The following is a 21,680-nucleotide window of genomic DNA, read 5'->3' as shown; positions in this document are numbered from 1 at the left end:
CCATGCTGGGCCCCGATCACTGGCCAGGCCTAGGGACCCTACCTGTGCACAAATTTCATGCACCGGGCCTCCAGTGAATAACTAACCTCTCTGGAAAGGGAGTGTGCAGTAGTTACCTTGTAGGAATCAACCTTAGAACAATGCATGATGCAAAGATTTATGTCCAAAGACATTTATTTGTAAAAATTGTGATTTAAGTATCCATCAATATAAAATAGTTGAATTATAAGATATCCACATACCAGGATAATGTGTAACCAAAAATCTCTGAAGAAAAGTGATTGATAAACCTTTCTTTGTCCCAGCATCAATTTATTTTTCCAAGAATTTGGATACAATAACTGCAGCAAGACAGTGCTCAATACTATTCAAACCTCACTTAAGCCCTGAGTGGTTTGGCTCAGTGGATAGAGCGTCGGCCTGTGGACTGAAGGGTCCCGGGTTCGATTCTGGTCAAGGGCATGTACCTTGGCTGCGGGCACATCCCCAGTAGGGGGTGTGCAGGAGGCAGCTGATCGATGTTTCTCTCTCATCGTTGTTTCTAACTCTCTATCCCTCTCCCTTCCTCTCTGTAAAAAATCAATAAAATATATTAAAAAACAAACAAAAAAACCCCACCTCACTTAAGATTCTTAAACTACCTCAGCATGTGTAAATGTGAATTCACATTCCAGTAAAACTGGAAAACTAAAATTTTACATACCAACAAATTTACTCAATATTGATGTAACTACAAAATTTTATGTTAACACGTGGCCTTTACAAACTAGTTTACAAACACAAAGTTACTCTGCTTACCTGTCCTAACCTGTTTAGTGTTACACCAACAGATCCCCTTTCCCATAGCTTTTACCATGAAGAGACAGGTGATTCAGTGGTGAAAAAATTCCCACAAAAAACCCTGAAGTTCCCACCCAGAAAAAAATGTTAACAGAACTATCCAATTGTAAAGTATCAGCAGATATAACACTGGAAATAGGTCCTGGCAATCCTGAAGTCTTTTACCTAAGTAGTGTAACAGAAAGTTACAGTGTTGACCAAAAGAACACACAGGTTTCTCATTAAACTTTGTTATTTTAATGGGTCTCAAAATTCTGTGACAGATTTTTGGTCATGTTGTTTCCATTAAAAAGTACTGATTTTAAAAACTAATAATTTAAAAACTGCCACACACACAAAGGACCAAATGGTCCACAAAACATTCTCCTTTCCTTCTGAAGGTTTTACGATGCATTGTAATCATTAACCAGTCTTTTACTATTAAACTTAAATGGCCCATTGAGACAAACAGTTCTGAGACCGTTCTTCCACCACTGATTAAGACTGGGGTGGCAGGTGTTGGGAATAATATTCATTTAGCCTTCTGAGCTTTCTGGGAAGACTTGGTGACTTTGCCAGCTCCAGCTGCCTTCTTGTCCCCTGCTTTGATGACACCCACAGCAACTGTCTGTCCCATGTCACAAACAGCAAAACGGCCCAGAGGAGGGTAGTCAGAGAAGCTCTCAACACACATGGGCTTACCAGGAATCACATCAACGATGGCAGCATCACCAGATTTCAAAAACTTGGGGCCATCTTCCAGCTTTTTCCCAGAACAACGATCAATCTTCTCCTTCAGCTCAGCAAATTTGCAAGCAATGTGAGCTGTGTGACAATCCAGCACAGGTGCATATCCAGCACTCATCTGGCCTGGGTGGTTGGGGATAATCACCTGAGCTGTGAAGCCAGCTGCTTCCATTGGTGGATCATTTTTGCTGTCACCAGCCACTTTGCCCACGGCGAACATCTTTGACAGACACGTTCTTGACGTTGAAGCCCACATTGTCCCCAGGAAGAGCTTTACTCAAAGCTTCACGGTGCATTTCAACAGACTTTACTTCAGTTGTAACATTGACTGGAGCAAAGGTGACCACCATGCCGGGCTTGAGAACACCAGTCTCCACCCTGCCCACAAGGACAGTACCAATACCACCAATTTTTTAGACATCCTGGAGGGGCAGACCCAGGGGCTTGTCAGTTGGACAAGTTGGTGGCAGGATGCAATCCAGAGCTTCAAGCAGTGTGGTTCCACTGGCATTGCCATCTTTACGGGTGACCTTCCATCCCTTGAACCAAGGCATATTAGCACTTGCTTCCAGCATGTTGTCACCATTCCAACCAGAAATTGGCACAAATGCTACTGTGTCAGGGTTGTAGTCAACTTTCTTTTTTTTTTAAAATATATTTTATTGATTTTTTACAGAGAGGAAGGGAGATGGATAGAGAGTTAGAAACATCGATGAGAGAGAAACATCGATCAGCTGCCTCCTGCACACTCCCTACTGGGTATGTGCCCGCAACCAAGGTACATGCCCTTGACAGGAATCAAACCTGGGACCCTTGAGTCCTCAGGCCCACACTCTTATCCACTGAGCCAAACCAGTTAGGGCTGTAGCCAACTTTCTTAACGTAGGTGCTGACTTCTTTAACAATTTCCTCGTATCTTTTCTGGCTATAGGGCGGCTCAGTGGAATCCATTTTGTTAACACCAACAATCAGCTGTTTCACACCCCGTGTGTAGGCCAGAAGGGCATGCTCACGGGTCTGTCCATTCTTGGAGATGCCTGCTTCAAATTCACCAACACCAGCAGCAACAATCAGGACAGCACAGTCGGCCTGAGATGTGCCTGTAATCATGTTTTCAATGAAGTCTTTGTGCCCTGGGGCATCAATGATGGTCACATAATACTTGCTGGTCTCGAATTTCCACAGGGAGATATCAATGGTGATACCTCACTCCCTTTCAGCTTTCAGTTTATCCAAGACCCAGGCATACTTGAAGGAGCCCTTCCCCACCTCAGCAGCCTCCTTCTCAAATTTCTCCATGGTTCTTCTGTCGATCCCTGCACATTTGTAGATCAGATGGCCAGTAGTGGCAGACTTGCTGGAATCCACGTGTCCAATAACGACGATGTTGATGTGAGTCTTTTTTCCTTTCCCATCTTGGGTTTGAGTTCATGGTGGTTTTCACGACACCTGTGTTCGGTCGGCAAACCCGTTATGAAAAAGCTAATAAACCTTTGTGAGACAGTTGCTTGGCTCTGTAAAAGGGGGACCATATTCACTGAACGGAATTATGGGGATCACTGGTCTAGAAAGTTCCTGGCCCTGAGCAGGGCTCCCTGCCCTTTAGGGCACTTTTTCCTACATCTGGGGAATATTGCCACCAAAGATCAGTTCCCAGGCTCGCTGCTCAGATGAGCTAGGGAAGCAAGGCCCCAGGCCTTTCTAGTAACCCGCGCAGGCCACTCCCCGCTGGTTGGGAGCGAAGCCTTTATGCGCAGCACCTGGGCAGTGGGCTCCTATGCTCTTCCCCCCTCCAGGCAATGGAGTGCACTTGGAATCAAACCTGCACGGGGCCGCTGGGGGCGGGGAGAGGGCGGGATTTGGCGAGGAGCGACAGGAAGGAGCACCAATCTCCGGCCTGCTCCGCTGTGGTGCTTGCTTTAAAAGCCCAGTGGTTGCCTGATGGCTTGCAAAGTGGCAGATCCTGTGCCAGCTGGTGCTAGGGGCTGGTTGCAGCGCTCGGTTCTGGGGGGAGTAGGTCGTGGACTTCCATCATGAGGAGAAGGTGCGGGCTGTGGGGCAGTTGGGGATGCGGGAGGGGAGACGCCCGACCCGGGTGCGGGGCCGGTGGGGCTTCCAGAGGCCCCTCTGGGCCCTGAGCGAGGGTGTCACACTGTCCTTTACTAGCCTGTGACTTGGGATAGGATGGGAATGTGTCTTCTCGCCTTTCAGATAAAAGTTACACGCCCTCGCCGGTTTGGCTGGGCAGACAGAGCATCGGCCTGGGGACTGGTCCCGGGTTCGATTCCGGCCAGGGGCACATGCCCGGGTTGCAGGCTCCATCCCCAGTGCAGGGCGTGCAGGAGGCAGCCGATGGATGATTGTCTCTCTTCATTGATGTTTTTCTCTCTCTCTCTCCCTCTCCCTTCCTCTCTGAAATAATATATATATTTCAAAAAGAAGACATGCATAAGGCTAATTTTAAAGGGTGTACTTTAAAAATACATAAATAAATACAATGAAAGTTACACGATAATTTTGTGTTAAAGTAAGAAGGTCCTCTCCTTGGGGCTCCCAGCCCCATGTTCTGGGCGCTGGTTTGGCTCCAAGGAGAGGTCCCCTGGGCTGCGGGTGGCAGGGCCGGCCAGGCCTCAGCGCCCAGCCCCACAAGTCACTCCGGGCACCGCCTGGCTACCCTGGAGGGCTCCCCTAGCCTTGAAGGGGCCAGAGCCCCATCCATTGGCCACACCTGCTGCTGACTGGCGGCAGCAACAGGTGTGTCCAATGAATGGGACTGCTTGGCCCCAAGATGCCCCAAACTACCTGTGTCTCCCCAGGTGCATCTCACACCCTCTTCTTTCCCCGCCTCCCTAGCCCCTGCACTAGGCTGGGCAGCCCCCTAAGGGAGCACAGGAAGGCAGGCAGGAGGGGTTTGAGGCCTCTACCCTGCCTGCTTCCATTGTAGGCCTCAAGTTTCCCCTTTTCTCACATGGGGCCCTACTCACAAGGAACTAGCCTTGCCGACTCCCACCCCCTGCTCCTCCCCAGATAGGTACGGATCCTGTACAAATCTCCATCCTTTCCCATTTCAGTTGTTTTTGTTTTTTACTGGAAGGATAGGAGAATTACAGGCCTCATACTTAAAGTTACAAGCCCCCATTTAAGAAGTAATCCTGCATAGTGGACTAAATTCCAGAACGTGCATAAAGGACAGTCATGACTGGAAAAGGCCTAAAGTTGTATTGGAATGACCTGTAACAAACCTTCAGTCAATTTCAAGATCAGTTTCCTCTTATGGGGTTCCTTTAAAATCATTATTTTCCCAATTCAGTATCTGAATAATTTACTTCTAAACACATTCCACCCTCTGGAAAAGGATATGTGGCCATCCTTGATTTCAAGGAAATCTCAGCTGCTTTGTCTGTGAAGGGACCCATTCTTTATCTCACTGCTTCACTAATAAACTCACTTTCACTTAAAAAAGAAAAGAAAATATCACCCTATCAGGTGAATTGGGGCAGATTTAACTAATAAAAATATACAGGGTAGCCCGGCCGGCGTAGCTCAGTGGCTGAGCGTCGACCTATGAACCAGGAGGTGAGGGTTCGATTCCCAGTCAGGGCACATGCCCAGGTTTCGGGCTTGATCCCCAGTGTGGGGTGTGCAGGAGGCAGCCCATCCATGATTCTCTCTCATCACTGATGTTTCTCTCTCTCTCTCTCTCTGTCTCTCTCTCTCTCTCTCTCTCTCTGTCTCTCTCTCTCTTTCTCCCCTCCTCCCTTCCTCTCTGAAATCAATAAAATTTTTAAAATATATATATATACAGGGTGTCTCCAAAAAATGTATACACACTTTGAATAATTAATTTCAATGGGTTAAATTTGAAAAGAAAGAAACAACAATTGAGCTAGCAGCTGTTAAAGTATGTATACATTTTTTGGGACATCCTGTATATTGCCCCATAACATTCCCTAACTAGAAGGGAACTGGTTCTGATTTACCTGTCCCTACCATTTGTATAGAAGCTTTACTCCAAGGGAGAGTGCTTCTTAATTGAGGAGGGTTTAAGATCAGATAAAGTAGCCCCAGTATCTACAAGGGCCTTAGTAATTTCCCCTTTTACAGTGATTTCAATTTTTCCAAAAGTATTAATAAGGAGAAGGGGAGCCCTAGCTGGTTTGGCTCAGTGGATAGAGCATTGACCTGGGGACTGAAGGGTCCTGGGTTTGATTAGAGTCAAGGGCACATGCCCTGGTTGTGGGCTTGATACCCAGTAGGGGGCATGCAGGAGGCAGCAGATAAATGATTCTCTCTCATCATTGATGTTTTTCTCTCTCCCTCTCCCTCTCTGAAATTAATGAAAATATATTTTTGAAACAATAAAAAGGGGAAATAACCTCTCATAGTCCTCGGAGCAACCTTATATTTGCTTCTGTTTATTTTTCTAAATCCTATTTTAGTTTTCTACAACCCTACTTTTTTGCTTTTTTTGTTGTTGTTGTTGTTGTTATTAATCCTCCCCCAAGGATATTTTTCTATTGATTTTTTTAGAGAGAGTGGAAGAGAGAGGGAAAGACAGAGAGAAATATCGATGTGAGAGAAACATATCAAGTGGTTGCCTCCTGCACGAGCTCCAACCAGGACTCAGGCTTGGGAGGAGCCTGCAACTGAGGTTTGTGCCCTTGACCGGAATCAAACATGGGACCCTTTTGGTCCGCAGGCCAATGCTCTATCCATTGAGCCAAACTGGCTAGGGCTCCATTGATTTTTAGAGCTAGTGGAAGAGGGAGAGGGAGAGGGAGAAGGAGAGAGAAGGAGAGAGAAGGAGAGAGAAGGAGAGAGAAGGAGAGAGAAGGAGAGAGAAGAGAGAAGGAGAGAGAAGGAGAGAGAAGGAGAGAGAAGGAGAGAGAAGGAGAGAGAAGGAGAGAGAAGGAGAGAGAAGGAGAGAGAAGGAGAGAGAACGAGAGAGAACGAGAGAGAACGAGAGAGAAGGAGAGAGAAGGAGAGAGAAGGAGAGAGAAGGAGAGAGAAGGAGAGAGAAGGAGAGAGAAGGAGAGAGAACGAGAGAGAAGGAGAGAGAACGGAGAGAAGGGGAGAGGGAGGAAAACATTGATGTGAAAGAGAAAAATCCTTTGGTTGCCTCCAGTTCACACCCTGACCAGGGCCAGGGATCCAGCCTTCAACCGAGGTATATACTAGTTGTACCAGTTAATAATGTGGATTTTGTAATCAAAGAAAACACGATAATTTCAAGAGAAACATCAAAAGTGCTTTATTCAAAGTAATGTCCATCGCTAGCTACACATTTCCCCCAATCTTTCAGGTAATTTGTGGATACTGTCCCAATAGAACTTTTCTTGTTTTGAGGCAGACCATTCAGAGACCCAATTTTCCACTTCTTCATATGTTTTGAAGTGCTGCTCAGAAAGTGCGTGTGCCACTGATAGGAACAAGTGGTAATCTGAAGGAACAAGGTCTGGTGAATACGGCGGGTGGGTTAATACTTCCCAGGCAAGATATTTTAACGTGACTTTAACTGGTGTTGAAGTGTGTGTTGGTACGTCATCATAAAGCAAAATTACTATGTTGTGTCTTCTGGCCCATTCTGGTTGTTTTATGATCAAAATGTGGTTCAAATTGATTATTTGTTGTCTGGAGGGATCAGTATTAATGGTTTCACCTGGTGTTAGAAGCTCATAATACACCACACCTTCCTGATCCCACCAAACGCAGAGCATTGTCTTCTTTCCAAAGCGATTTGGCCTTGCATTCAATGTTGATGGTTGACCTGGATCAACCCATGATTTTGTGCATTTGGGATTCCCCAAATAAATCCACTTTTCATAGCCAGTCACAATTTGATGCAAAAAAAGACTTTCTTTCCTACTGTTGAAGCAACATTTTACTGATGACTTTTCGGTTTTCCATTTGTCCTTCGTTCAGTTGATGTGGAACCCATTTTCTTTCCTTTAATGTCTTTCCCATTACTTGTAAACGATCGGAAATTGTTTGCTGAGCAACGTTTAATCTTTTTGCAAGTTGTTTTTGAGTTTGACTCACACCTTTATCCAATAATGCTTGTAATTGTTGGTCTTCAAACTTTTTCGGTTGACCTGGACATTCTTCGTTTTTCACATTGAAATCATCACTTTTAAAGCGTTTAAACCACCGTTCACAAGTATCTTGAGATGGAGCATGTTCACCATAAGCTTCTGGAAGTATTCAGCAGCACTTTTCTTCAAAATAAAGTAATGAATTAAAACTTCTTGCAAATGCTCTTTTTTTTTTTTGGCACGATATTCGACATTTTTAAGCATAAAAATATCTATGATGTTAACACCTTCAGAAAATGTGACATATGAAGTTTTGAAGCTTGTTGTCAATACAACAAAATAGCATATATATCAAATCGCATATATATCAACATATGTGTAACTCCATCTGTTGAAAAAAAAACTCTGCATTATTAACCACTACACCTAGTACCCTTGACTGGGAATCAAGGGGAATTGAACCTGAGGCTCTTTGGTCTGTGGTGCACTGCTCTAACCACTGACCTAACCAGCCAGGGCTGTAAATAATTCTCTTAGTGTGTCAGAGGCAGTGGCTCATGCAGCTGATTTCTCTTTTGCTTTCCAGTGAGGTTATTGAGGAGGAGTCCACATTATATCTCCAAAAAGCCCTGAGTCACCTTCAGGAAATATGGGAATTCATTGGGATTCCTGAGGACCAGCGGTTACAAAGAATTCAGGATGTACATAAGCATATCAAGGTGAGTTTAGTGCCGGTGTCTTTGCAGGAGGACATGGGTATTAAAATTTTGAAATTATTGGTGTTTTGGTGTTATTTGTTGCTTGGTGTTTTTTCCTCCCTTAGTTCCAAACTTTTATGGGGCTATTTTCTCTCTGGTAGGACCTCATGGATAAAATGATTGCTGAAGAGGAAAGTCTGAAGGCAAGGCTCATTAACAGCATAGGCAACTGTCAAAAAGAGTTGGCTCTCTTGTGCAGCGAGTTGCGTGTTGAGCCATTTCAGGTACACAGGGTCTGGGCTCCTGTTTGGGTCTGAGACTGAGGCAGGAGCTTTGCCTTGGGGCTGAGTGGAGGGTTTCTGTGTCAGGGTGGTCCTGGACACGACAAGTGGGGGAAATGTGCTGCCTAGCCAACCAGTGCCAGCAGTCATTTTTACTGACGTAAAGCGTTGCCCTGTTGAGAGGTGAAGCAGCTAATTTATTTTTTGATAGTTTGTTTATTAAAGCTGGGGACAGCAAAACAAGGAAGGGCTTAGAAGAAATAGGAGAGAGTCTCCTTGGAGCTGTTTTGGGAAGTCAGAGAAAAGGGGGCCATGGAGACAGGTTCAAGGGGCTGGCCCAGGAGAAGACCCTGCACATTGCTCCCCTGAGTGTAAGTCTCGTGGGGACTCTTAGAGTTTCGGAGATGCCGCCTGAGGGAGAGAGGCGTGGGCACGCTCCCAGGAGGGACAGCTTGCCAGAGGTGAATCAGCTAATGAGTGTTGCAGTGCTTTAGTCTAAAACACTTCCTCTTGCTATCAGTCTGTGAGGCATATACTACAATTTTTTTATTTTTAACTCTCAGGAAAAGTTAGGCAGAGATGATACTGTGCCATGAACTGATTTATTTGTAAGTTGTTGTAAGTTGTCCTACTCTTCCTTTGAGGAAATCCACTTGGAACTTGGAACAATGGTATCTCCTCTTCTACAGCAGGAAGGAGAGCCGACGACCATCTTGCAGCTAGAAATAGACTTGCGCACTGAGGTGGAGCTGAGGCGCAAACAGAAAGAGGAGAGGAAACGTCAACTGAAACTACTTAGGGAACAAGATCAAGAACTGTCTGAAGTGCTTTCCATGCCACGCTATGACATTGACAGCAACTCCGTTCCCAGCCTGGAAGAGCTGAACCAGTTCAGACAACATTTGGCAACTTTGAGGGAAACAAAGGTATACTCCTTGCCTCCATAGTTCCTAAAAGTCAGTTTGACTTTCCTGTGGGTGTCTTCTGATCATTTGATTTTACAGGCATCTCGGCGTGAGAAGTTTGTCAACATGAAAAAAAAGATCATACTATGTATGGAAGAATTAGATCACACCCCAGATACAAGCTTCGAAAGAGATGTGGTGTGTGAAGATGCAGATGCCTTTTGTTTATCTTTGGAAAATATTGCAGCACTACAGAAGTTGCTACTGCAGGTAATGTCTATTTGGAATATAGCCTGGGATCTCACCTCCATAGTATCCAGCAATTTGAAAACAGGGACAGTTTTTTCCCTGCAGTGTTTTTTAGGGTCCAATGTAGGTTAAGAGAATGAGGGAGAGAGGATGAAGATAGTATATGATATACAACCATGATGTTTTTTAAAAGAAAACTTAATTTATATGTAGCTATAAGAACATGAAATTGAAATGATGGATGAAATAATAGTCATTGAATTAGTGTTTAATTGAAAAAAAAATTAGTCTTTAGGTTGAGTTCATTACAGATGTCCCTCTTTCCCGCTCCCCCCGCCCCCCGTTACTCCCCTCTACCGGAAAAAAGTTTTATTTCAAAATTTGAATCCTAATTCTTGGGGTCTGAGATCCTGCTGTAAATGACAGACTTACAGTTTGTGTTCAGAAGTCATGAAAACACCTCTTCACAATCTTATAACAGTGCTTATTCTGCAAAAGCTCCAGAGGGCTAGCCTCTGCTGCTGCCTTTGCCATAACCCCTGTCTTTCCTTGTCACAGCTGGAAGTGAGGAAATCACAAAACGCGAAGCAGTGTGTAAGAGGCTGCGTGCTCAGATCCGGGAGCTCTGGGACAGACTGCAAATACCAGAAGAAGAGAGAGAAGCTGTTGTGGCCATGGTTATGACTGGGTCGAAGGCCAAAGTTCAGAAAGCGGTAGGAAACCCATAGGGTGCTGGGTCCGTAGTCTCTACAGGCATTTTTATGTCTGATCTCATGTCTTTACCAAATTCTGCCTTGAACAAATCTTTTTTTGTTGTTGTGAATCCTCACCCAAGGATATTTTCTCCATTGATTTTGAGAGAGAGTAGAAGGGAGGAAGAGAATCATTGATGTGATAGAGACACATGAATTAGTTGCCTTCCACATGTACCCTGACAGACTGGGGATCAAACCAGCAACCCAGGTACCTGCCCTTGACCAGGAATCAAATCTGAGACCCTTCGGTGCACAGGCTAATGCTCTAACCTAAACACACTGGCCAGGGAGAGCAAGTCTATTTTAAAGTAAGCATCAAAAAAAGGTGGCAGGAACCCACTTATCTTTTATCTTTCCTTTGATACCATTGTTAGAGTGTGGACTTACCTCTGTGATTTTGTACTATAATTTTATTTAAAAAGGGGAAATTTTTAAAGTATATTTTATTGATTTTTTGCAGAGAGGATGGGAGAGGGAGAGAGAGAGTTAGAAACATCGATGAGAGAGAAACATCAATCAGCTGCCTCCTGCACACCCCCCACCAGGGATGTGCCTGCAACCAAGGTACATACCCTTGACCGAATCAAACTTGGGACCCTTGAGTCCACAGGCCGACACTCTATCCACTGAGCCAAACTGGTTAGGACAAAAAGGGGAAATTTTTGCCCTAGCCAGTTTGTCTCAGTAGATAGAGCGTCGGCCTGCGAATCACAGGGTCCCGGTTTGATTCTGGTCAAGGGCATGTACCGTGGTGCAGGTTCCTCCTCTGCCCGGGCCCTCATGGGGCTCATGCAGGGGCAACCAATCGATGTGTTTTTCTCACATCGATGTTTCTCTCTTCCTTTCATTCTCCCTTAAAAAAAAAAAAAAAAAGGTAAAATATCCTTGGCCCTAGCCGGTTTGGCTCGGTGGATAGAGGGTCAGCCTGCGGACTGAAGGGTCCCCAGGTTCAATTCCGGTCAAGGGCACATGCCAAGGTTGTGGGTTCGATCCCCAGTAGGGGGCATGCAGGAGGCAGCCAGTCAATAATTCTCTCTCATCATTGATGTTTCTGTCTCTTTCCCTCTCCCTTCCTCTCTGAAATCAATAAAAATATATTTTAAAAACATATCCTTGTGTGAGCATTAACAAAAATAAATAAATAAAAATGGGAAATTTTTGCAAGGCTCTGTGAATGTAAAAGTAGAACAAGCACCTTTACCAGGTATCTGTGTTTCAGCTGCAGTTAGAAGTGGATCGCTTGGAAGAACTGAAAATGCAAAACATTAAGAAATTGATTGAGGCAACACGAGTGGAGCTGGCTAAGTGCTGGGACCACTGTTTCTACAGCCAGGAGCAGAGACAAGCTTTTGCTGCTTACCATGATGGTTAGTACAGGAGCGCTGGCCTTCATGTGGCCTGCACTTGTGAAGATGTGCAGATGTTCACCAGAAAGTGTTTCCTCTGCTGAACAGATAAAACTGCCTTTTCAAGCCTTTCACCATAAGTTGCCATTCCTGTGTCAGTGAGCATTTGCAGGTGCTACTGGGAAATAAGGGATGTCTTGATTTCTGAAGCAGCTTATCACTGTAGCCCAGGGGTGGGCAAACTTTTTGACTCGAGGGCCACAATGGGTTCTTAAACTGGACCGGAGGGCCGGAACAAAAGCATGGATGGAGTGTTTGTGTGAACTAATATAAATTCAAAGTAAAGGAGCGGAGGGGAGAGCAAGAGAACCGGATAGAACAGCCGGATCCGGCCCGCGGGCCGTAGTTTGCCCAAGGCTGCTGTAGCCTATAGTTGCGAAGCTCAAGTTTATCAGCGCTTGCTTACTCTATGCCAGGTGCAATGTCAAGCTCTTAACAATAATATCTCAATCTCATGTCAAGAGATGAGGACACAAAGGTGCATAAATGTTGAGCAACTTGAACCAGAGGCACAGCGGGTAAAGGGCAGAGTTCACATTTAAGGCCACAGAGTCTGACCCCAGAGCCCAGCAGAATTCTAGTCTGACCTGACCTGAGTATAAAGATGAGGTTATCTACTAAATTCCACATTGGGGACATTTTCTGTGCCCCAACCCACTCCTGAGCAGGGTGGATTGAAAGAAAGCTAAGAAAAGGTGAGAGATGACACAGGTTTGTTAATCTTAGTCATTTTAGTCCACACTTTAGGTCCTTACTCCCTACTCCCTCCAGGAGGATGGTGACAAACCAGATTTTTATTATCCACAATGTATACTTATTCATGTAGCATTTTTACTATCGTGAAGAATAATCTATTTCCAGTTTAGGGAATGAGGGGTTAGAAAGTAAGATGCTAAACACTAGAGGAATTTTTTTAAAACTCCTGGGCTTCTATCTTGCAGAGGACTACACAGCAAGTCTGCTCCAGGTCCATGATGATGAGGTTGTGCGGTTAAAAAACTACTACGAGGTTCGCAAAGAACTCTTTGAAGGCGTGCAGAAGTGGGAAGAAAGCTGGAGGCTTTTCTTAGAGTTTGAGGTACTGCCCTCACTTTCCTCTGTTTTCCTCAGAGGACAATGAAGTATTAAGAAAGCATGCCCTTGCCCTGGCCTGTTTGGCTCAGTGGATAGAGCGTCGGGCTGCGGACTAAAGGGTCCCGAGTTCAGTTCTGGTCAAGAGCACTGGTCAGGGAGCAACAGGGAGACAACCAGTTGATGTGAGAGAGACATCTACCAGTGGTTTCTCTCTGTCTTTTCCCCTCCCTTCCCCTATCTCTACAAATGGAACAATATCTTTGGGAGAGGATTAAAAAAAAAAAAAAAGAAGGAAAGAAAGCATGTTTTTTATAGAGTCAGTCTCCTTTTCTCCTTACTGAGTTTCTAATACCAGTGTCTTCATCACTGAGACTCTAGCTTACTCCTGACCCATCTGTATTTGTGAGGCTCACGTACAGGAACATGTAAGAGAAAAGCCCTGAACAAATGCTTCATGCAGGTAGAAGTTTCTGGCATAAAGGAAGTCCAGAGGGGCCAGTGCAGGGCAGGTGTGGCAGTTCCACAGTCAGTGGGGTCCCAGGCTTCTCCAGCTCGCGGACCTTATCCTAGGTTGGCCCTCACGCTCCACCACAGCCCTCAGGCACCACGTGGAGGAAGGGACACAGAAGGCACTGTCCCCACAGCCCCTCTAAGGGCTCTTCCAGCTCTCGTCCCAGCATCTCTCGCATGTGCCATGCTGGTGAGGCTGGCGGTCCTGCTGCCACAGAGGAATTCGGTTGTTACTGAGGAGGGAGAGAAGGATAGAATATTTTCTCTTCCAACTTTTGCTGTTTTCTTAGAAAATCGCCTGGGTGTTAGTGCACATTTGTATGCTGAATTCCGTTTCTTCTGATCGACATAGCACAGGCAGGTTCCCTCAGAGCATTTCAGAGCTCGGGGCTGGGACTAGGAGGAGGCATAGTGGACACAAAATTCAAGCAGCCTTGCTCTTAGGTTCATGCTGGCCCCGTTAGAGTCTGATGGGTCCTTCAGGGAGTCCTGAGTTCAACCTCACGTTTACAGGTGGGAAACTAGGACTCAGACCTGGGGAGAACTGTGTGAGACCTGACAGCTGTTTAAGGACAGGTTTCCCCGTCCTCAGTGACCCCTGACTTCTGCTTGGAAGCAAGGAGGAGGAGGAATAAACGTCAGTAAAGAGCCAAATAAGTAACCCTTGTTGACATGCAAGTGTTTAAGAATAAATAAGAGACTAACTCCCATCCCTTTTAGGAATTGTTTATAGGCCTTCACCGACAAAGCAGGCTGGGAGGGGAATGGAATTTATTCACAAGCTTAGCAAATTGTCAGGATTTCTTCTGTACTTTTCTGATGATCTGCCCCTAACTTTGAGTGTACACGTCTAATTCCTATTTCTAAATTATATGCTTATACTACTGTTCTGGTATACTGTATGCATGATAGAATTAAAAAAAAAAACAGAAAAAAATGAAGCCTAACATACTATATTTTTTTGTCCATTTTGTGAGGGTCAATTCAATGAAAACCAGATTATCTGTGACCCTTAACCTTGCATATTTAAGCTGCATTGTCTCAATAGGCAGAAAGAGAGTGGACAAGTAGGGGTGCCCACCAGTCTCCGAGTGTGGACCTTTCCCTTGTCCCCCCACATAGCTCATTTCCTGTAGGTGACGTAATCTTTTGACGTCTGAACCAAGGAAGGGAGCCAGTGGGGTGGTGCGTTAATATTGCAGCCTGTCTTTTTAGATGACAAAGGAAGCACTGGTTTTCCTGCACCAAGTGGATGTGCTCACACCCAGCTCCCCTGCCTTAGGACCCTCCATTCCTCACTGCTGAGAGGCAGTGGGAATGCAAACCTCACAGACTCCTTAACCAGTTAACTGCCACGCATCCAAAACAGAAACCATCCCCACACACCACAATATTTTGAATTTAAAAAGTCAATTTGCAATGAATATTACAAAAATAAATATATTACTCCCAATTCGGGTGTTCTTGAATATTTTCAGCTGAAAATTCACACAAAAAATTATTTTAAAGTTGGTCAGGGCTACCACTTAGGGAAAACATTATATATATATATATATATATATATATATATATATATATATATATATATATATATATAGACGCGTGTGGTGTGTGGGGAAGGTCTGCCGCTTGGGTCTATAGATGCTTATGGCGTACAATGGGTTAATAATGTACATCCGAGTATGACAGCAAGGAGTCCTAGCAGAAGTGGTCGGTCTGATTGCCTGTCCCAGGGTTTACTCTGATTCAAATGTATTTTCACAGAGAAAAGCATCAGATTCAAGTCGACTTACCAATCGTGGAGCAAATCTTCTAAAAGAGGAAAAGCAACGAGCCAGGCTCCAAAAAACACTCCGTAAGGTAACAGTGTTAATAGTTTCGGTGCTTGACTACAAAATACCTCACTTTTGGTGGATTCTCTGCTTTGAATCATTTGCCCCAAACTGTCTTCTCTTTCAAAGGGTAGGCAAGGATCAGTGACACTGGGCCTTATGGCATCAGCAGCTGTATGTCGAGGTGTATTAGTTTTCTAGCACGGCCATAACAAAACACCCCCGACTGGGCGGCCTGAACAAAGACATGTATTTTCTCACAAGTCCGGGGGCTGGAAGTCTAAGATGAAGGCCTAGGCAGGGCTGGTTTCTTCCGAGACGTGTAGGTGGTTGTCTTCCTCCTGTCTTCACAGGTCAAATAAAACCACATTCCTAGATACTGGAGGATAGACTTCATCATATGAACGGGGTGGGGAGGGGGCACAGTTCAGCCGATAACACAGAGCAAGCTCTTTATCTTGAGCAAGTTCTGTGGGCTTCAGTATCTTCTCTATCTTAACAATAGTATTTACTGAATGAAGGGCCAGGTATTATTTCAAAGTGCTTTCCATTTTTGCAGATGAGGAAACGGGGCACTGAGAACTTAAGTAACTTGCCCACTTTTCACAGCTCGCAGGAGGCGGGTCCAGGCCTGACCCAGATGGTGCTGCCCTCACTGCACGCCATCCTCTCACTTTCAGCACCAAAACCAGTGGCCACGCTGGGCCTGTGTATTGGGAACAAACCATCCCTTGCCTTTGGTTTCAGCTACTCTGACATTTCCCCAAGTGGGTCCAGCTCCCCGGAGTCAGCCTAGTGATGCTCTGGGAAAGGAGTAATCATTCTGGGGGGAAATCATTTCCTTCAGGCTTCACACCAAAGGTTTGAAGTAAATGACACGTGCTTGTGTCTGGTCTCAGGTGGAAGAGGAACTGAAGGCCCAGATTGAAATGTGGGAACAGAAACACTTAACAGCATTTGTGGTCCATGGGCAGAAATTCATGGAATATGTGACTGAGCAGCGGGAGATGCATCGGTTAGAGAAAGAGCGAGCGAAGCAGGAAAGGGTACGTGAACCCAGTTTGGGAAGAGGGAAGGGTGGCCATGTGAGCAGCCCAGACCTGCTCTCTCCCTGGGATGTGTCACTGTTGCTTCTGCCTGTCACACAGCAACTGAAGAACAAGAAGCAGACAGAGACAGAGATGCTGTATGGCAGTACTTCCAGACCACCCAACGAGCAGTGAGGAGTGCCTCCCACCACACCGGGCAAAGTGCGCAAGGTAAGGAGGCTCCATGGCCCACTGGTGTGAGGGCGTGTGGAGGGCAGGGCCACGGCCGTCTCTTGCCATGTGTCCTGCAGAGATTGCCCTGCAGGGATGGGGAAGGGGTTTTGGAGACTTTCAGTTGAGTCCATTTGAGATTGGAACATTATTTCTCTTCTCCTACTCATACTTGACAATATATAAAAACCATTTTAAAAGCACCTGTACCATAATTCCAAGAAGTCTACTAAAACTATTTGGTGTTTTTCTTGCTTTTTAAAAAAATATATTTTTATTGATTTCAGAGAGGAAGGGAGAGAGAGAGAGAGATAGGAACATCAATGATGAGAGAGAATCATTGATTGGCTGCCTCCTGCACGCCCTGCATTGGGGATCAGTCCCACAACCCGAGCATGCGTCCCGCTGGTTCATAGGTCAATGCTCAACCACTGAGTCACCTTGGTTGGGCTTAAAACAGCTTTTAAAAATAATGTATGTTTACAAAGTAGAGTTCACATTATATAATTTTGATTTCTGTCTTTTTGCCTATTTTATATTGTTTGTGGGTTTTTCTTCATAGCATCAAACTCTCTTTAAATACATGTTCATTGTTAGCTACTTATTTCTGTCCTCTTAACATTTTATGAAACTAGCTCTCTATTGTTAAATATTATTATGAAAATAATGTTAACTTCTTAAAACATATAACATTAACATTCAGTTCCAGAAAGGTTTATTTTAATTAAAAGTTTGAGAATCTCTCTGCTAAGAGTACAAGGTGGGCTATCCTTGCTGTCAAAGTGCTGCCCTCATATGTTTCTTGTTTTTAACTTATTATTTTAATTTTAAATGTAGATTAATTTTTAATTGACTTTAGAGAGAGAGAGGAAGGGGGACAAACAGAAAAACATTGATTTGTGTTCCACTTACTAATGGCATTCATTGGCTGATTCTTGTATATGCCCTGACCTGGGATCCAACTGCAGTCTTGGTGTGTTGGGACAACACTCTAATTAGCTGAACTACTCAGCCAGGGTTATATTATTTTTTATTTTGTAATTACAGTTGTTGTATACTCGAAACTAATATAATGCTGTACCACTCCGTGACTAAACATTTAAATAGCTTAGAAAGTGATCACCCCGATAAGTCCAGTACCCACCTGGCACCATACATAGTGATTACAGTATTGACTGTGTTCCCTGTGCTGTGTGTTCCCTCCCCAGGACGACTTTGTAATCACCATTTTGTGCTTCTTAATCTCTTCATCTTTCACCTAGCCTTCCAACCCTCCTTCCTCTGGCAGCCGTCAAAATATTCTCTGTATCTATAAGTCTGTTGTTGTTTTTTTCCCCTTTGTTTTTTTTTATTTGTTTAATAAATCTTTATTGTTCAGATTATTACAATTGTTCCTCTTTTTCCCCCCCATAGCTCCCCTCCACCAGGCTCCCACCCCACCCTCTGCTCTTACCACCCCCCTCCACTGTCCTAATCCATAGGTGTACGATTTTTGTTCAGTCTCTTCCCGCAATCCCCACACCCCTTTCCCCCTAGAATTGTCAGTCCACTCCTTTTCTATGCCCCTGATTCTATTATATTCACCAGATTATTCTGTTTATCAGATTTTTTAAAATTTTATTTTATTTTTTAATTGTTTGAAGTATTACAAATAGAACATATGTCTCCTTTTTTTTCCCCCATTGAACTCCCCCGGCCTCCCCTACCCCCTAATACATGCCTTTACCTGCCCCCACCCCCTAGTGTCTTGTATCCATTGGTTATGCTTATATGCATGTGTACAAGTCCTTCAGTTGATCTCTTACAGCCCCCGCCCCCAACCTCCCCTGCCTTCCCGCTGTAGTTTGACAGTCTGTTCAATGCTTCTTTGCCTCTGTATCTCTTTTTTCCCCATTTCTTTCCTTAAAAAAATCTTGCCTCTGCAGACTATAAATAAACATATAGTAACAAAAAATGTTAGAGTCCCAATTTCAATGTCCAACAGTTCTGAGTCCCCGTTTCAATGTCAAACAGTTCCTTATGTGTACATGTCAGCAATGATATCTGGATGGTGGGCCCATGGTGGCAATGCAGGTCCGACCCTCTCTGGTTTGGTCCTAGGCAATCTGCTGTGTCGTACAGCTGCTGACTGCAAGCGTGGCAAGGCATCGTCAGCATCTTCCATCTCTGGACTGTTTCTCCTCTTGTCTTCTTATTCATTTGATTTTTAGATTCACTTGTTGATAGATATGTATTTGTTGTTCATAATTTTTATCTTTACCTTTTTCTTCTTCTTCCTCTTCTTAAAGAATACCTTTCAGCATTTCATATAATACTGGTTTCTAACTTTTTTTTTCCAGAGTTCAAATGAGGCTTGCTTATTTATTTATTTTTAATTTAATAAATCTTTATTTTTCAGATTATTACAATTGTTCCTCTTTTTCCCCCATAGCCCCCCTCCACCCAGTTCCCACCCCACCTTCTGCCCTTACTCCCCCCCCACTTTCCTCATCTATAGGTGTATGATTTTTGTCCAGTCTCTTCCCGCACCACCCACACCCCTTTCCCCCCGAGAATTGTCAGTCCACTCCCTTTCTCTGCCCCTCATTCTATTATATTCATCAGTTTATTCTGTTCATCAGATTTTTTATTCACTTGATTTTTAGATTCACTTGTTGATAGACATGTATTGGTTGTTCATAATTTTTATCTTTACCTTTTTCTTCTTCTTCCTCTTCTTAAAGAACACCCTTCAGCATTTCATACAATACTGGTTTGGCGGTGATGAACTCCTTTAGCTTTTTCTTATTGGTGAAGCTCTTTATCTGACCTTCAATTCTGAATGATAGCTTTGCTGGGTAGAGTAATCTTGGTTGTAGGTTCTTGCTATTCATCACTTTGAATATTTCTTGCCACCCCCGTCTGGCCTGCAATAGTTTCTGTTGTGAAATCAGCTGACAATCGTATGGGTGCTCCCTTGTAGGTAACTAACTGTTTTTCTCTTGCTGCTTTTAATATTCTCTCTTTGTCTTTTGCTCTTGGCATTTTAATTATGATGTGTCTTGGTGTGGTCCTCTTTGGATTCCTTTTGTTTGGGGTTCTGTGTGCTTCCTGGACTTGTAAGTCTATTTCTTTCACCAGGTCGGGGAAGTTTTCGGTCATTAATTCTTCAAATAGGTTTTCAGTATCTTTCTCTGTCTCTTCTTCTGGCACCCCCATAATTCGGATGTTGGTACGCTTGAGGTTGTCCCAGAGGCTCCTTAGACTATCTTCAAATTTAGGGATTCTTTTTTCTTTTTGCTTTTCTGGTTGAGTGTTTTTTGCTTCTTTGTATTTCAACTCTTTGACTTGATTCTTGCGGTCCTCTAGTCTGCTATTAGGTCTCTGTATAATATTTTTTATTTCAGTCAGTGTATGTTTAATTTCTAGTTGGTCCTTTTTCATATCCTCAAGGGTCTCACTAAATTTATTGGCCTTTTCTAGAAAATTCTTGAAAAACCATATAACCCTGGTTTTGAACTCTATATCCAGTCTTTTGTTTTCCTCCATTTCTTTCATTTGTGATCTGTTTCTTTGTCTCTGCATTTTGGTTGCTTCCCAGAGTTGGTAGTGTAGTTTTGTGTGGTAGGTGTCCTCTAGGGCACAGTGGCTCAGCCTCCCTAGTTACCTGAGGTGGACACTCTTGGTTCACCCCTTTGTGGGCTTGTTGTTGTTAAGCCTTGATTGTTGTTGGTATCACTGGGAGGAATTGACCTCTAGGCCAATTGGCTATGAGGATCAGCTTTGTCTATGCTGGGAAAACTTCTGTGCTGGAGACACTCTTATGAGACAAGACTTGCAAAATTGCAAAAGCCTCTGTGCTCAGCTTGGATGGGGCAGAGTTTCAGGGCAAAGCAGACAGCCTTGGTTTCTCATCAGCCCTGCCCTATGAGGCCCCTGGGTTTCAGTGTCCCTCCGTAATCCCTGCAAGCACCTGTGAGAGAAAGCCGCCCTCAAGTTTTGCCCGCTGCCAGACAGTCCAGTTTCTCCCCAAATGAGTCGTGTTCCCAGAAACTTGCCCGGAACTGGAGTTCAGCCCAGTCGGGAGCTTCTGTCTCCCTCCTGCTTTAGAAAGCCAGCCGCGCACTCAGCCTCCCATGCATTCAGCAGTCAGTCCACTCTGCGGGTGCGTGCCTCCAGACCTCTGCCTTCCGCAGCTCCCGAGTCTCGGTGTGCTTTCTCTTTTCCTGACAGTCCAGATTCCCCCCGAATGAGTCTGGTTTCCCAGCATCTCGCCCGGGACTGGAGTTCAGTGCAGTCGGGAGCTTCCTTCTCCCTCCCACTTTAGAAAGCCATCCGCGCACTCTGCCGTCCCTGCACACAGCCGCCCGTCCTCTCTGCATGTGAGTCTCTGTACCTCAGCCTTTTGCAGCTCCTCTGAGTCTCAATGTGCTTTCCTCTTTTCTTCTAGGTGCAGAATTTCCACTCAGCCAGCTTTTCTTTGATTCTGGATGGTGTCCATTTTGTCTTTTAGTTGTAGTTTTGATATTGTGCGAGGCAGCAGTGTAGGTATTTACCTATGCCACCATCTTGGTTTCTCCTGGTTTCTAACTCTTTATCCCTCTCCCTACCTCTCTGTAAAAAATCAATGAAATATATTTAAAAATAATAATCTAACAATTTTTTATTGCCCTGGCCCTTCTAGTTTGTTCACCTCAAAATTTGCTGCAGTCAAAATCTCATGGTAAAAGAAGGATAATCCTGTAATCAGTCTCAGAATGTGTCTTTTGTAGTCAGTCAGCATGTCTGTTGATGCTGATGGCAGTAGTCTTCACTGCTTGCCAGTGTTTGTTGCCACTGAGGCAAAGCTGTTCTGCCCCAAAAATGAGAATTGACATGCAACAAAGCGCACTTTTGAATGCATACTACTTGGTGAGCTTTGACATAAGGATAAAACTGTGAAACTGTCACACATGAGATATGATTACTGTCACCAATATATCGGGTGGGGCAAAAATTTGTTTAACAGTTCTAAGTATGCTAAACACAGAACTTATTCTTTTAAAAAATATTTGAATAATTACTTTTATTTTATTTTTTTTTAGGGAGATGGAAGGGGAAGGGAGAGAGAGATACATTGTTCTCTTGCATCTTC

The 21,680-nt window shown here is 44.4% G+C and overlaps 1 protein-coding gene and 1 pseudogene across 2 annotated transcripts; one reads left to right on the top strand and one right to left on the bottom strand.

Moving 5' to 3' along the window:
* Positions 1–1,056: 1,056 nt before the first annotated feature.
* On the bottom strand, positions 1,057–5,559 carry LOC308239046 (elongation factor 1-alpha 1-like; annotated as a pseudogene). The gene is made up of 3 exons: positions 5,547–5,559; positions 2,440–2,981; positions 1,057–2,204 (listed from the first exon to the last, which is right to left on the bottom strand). The product of its transcript is annotated as an elongation factor 1-alpha 1-like (transcript).
* Positions 5,560–8,155: 2,596 nt separating this feature from the next.
* LOC308239045 (protein regulator of cytokinesis 1-like) lies at positions 8,156–21,420 on the top strand (the record flags this gene model as incomplete). The annotated part of the gene is given in 13 exon segments (XM_080651591.1): positions 8,156–8,317; positions 8,458–8,580; positions 9,267–9,503; positions 9,582–9,752; positions 10,290–10,313; positions 10,316–10,444; positions 11,706–11,853; positions 12,834–12,970; positions 15,241–15,336; positions 16,208–16,354; positions 16,457–16,528; positions 16,532–16,567; positions 21,319–21,420. Coding segments are annotated over 13 exon segments (1,584 nt in total).
* Between the last annotated feature and the right edge of the window lie 260 nt (positions 21,421–21,680).

The sequence above is a fragment of the Plecotus auritus genome (genome assembly GCF_963455305.1).
Source record: "Plecotus auritus genome assembly, chromosome: 15".
NCBI lineage: Eukaryota > Metazoa > Chordata > Mammalia > Chiroptera > Vespertilionidae > Plecotus > Plecotus auritus.
The sequence above is the reverse complement of the archived record's forward strand: the minus strand, read 5'-3'. Positions and strand labels throughout refer to the sequence as shown.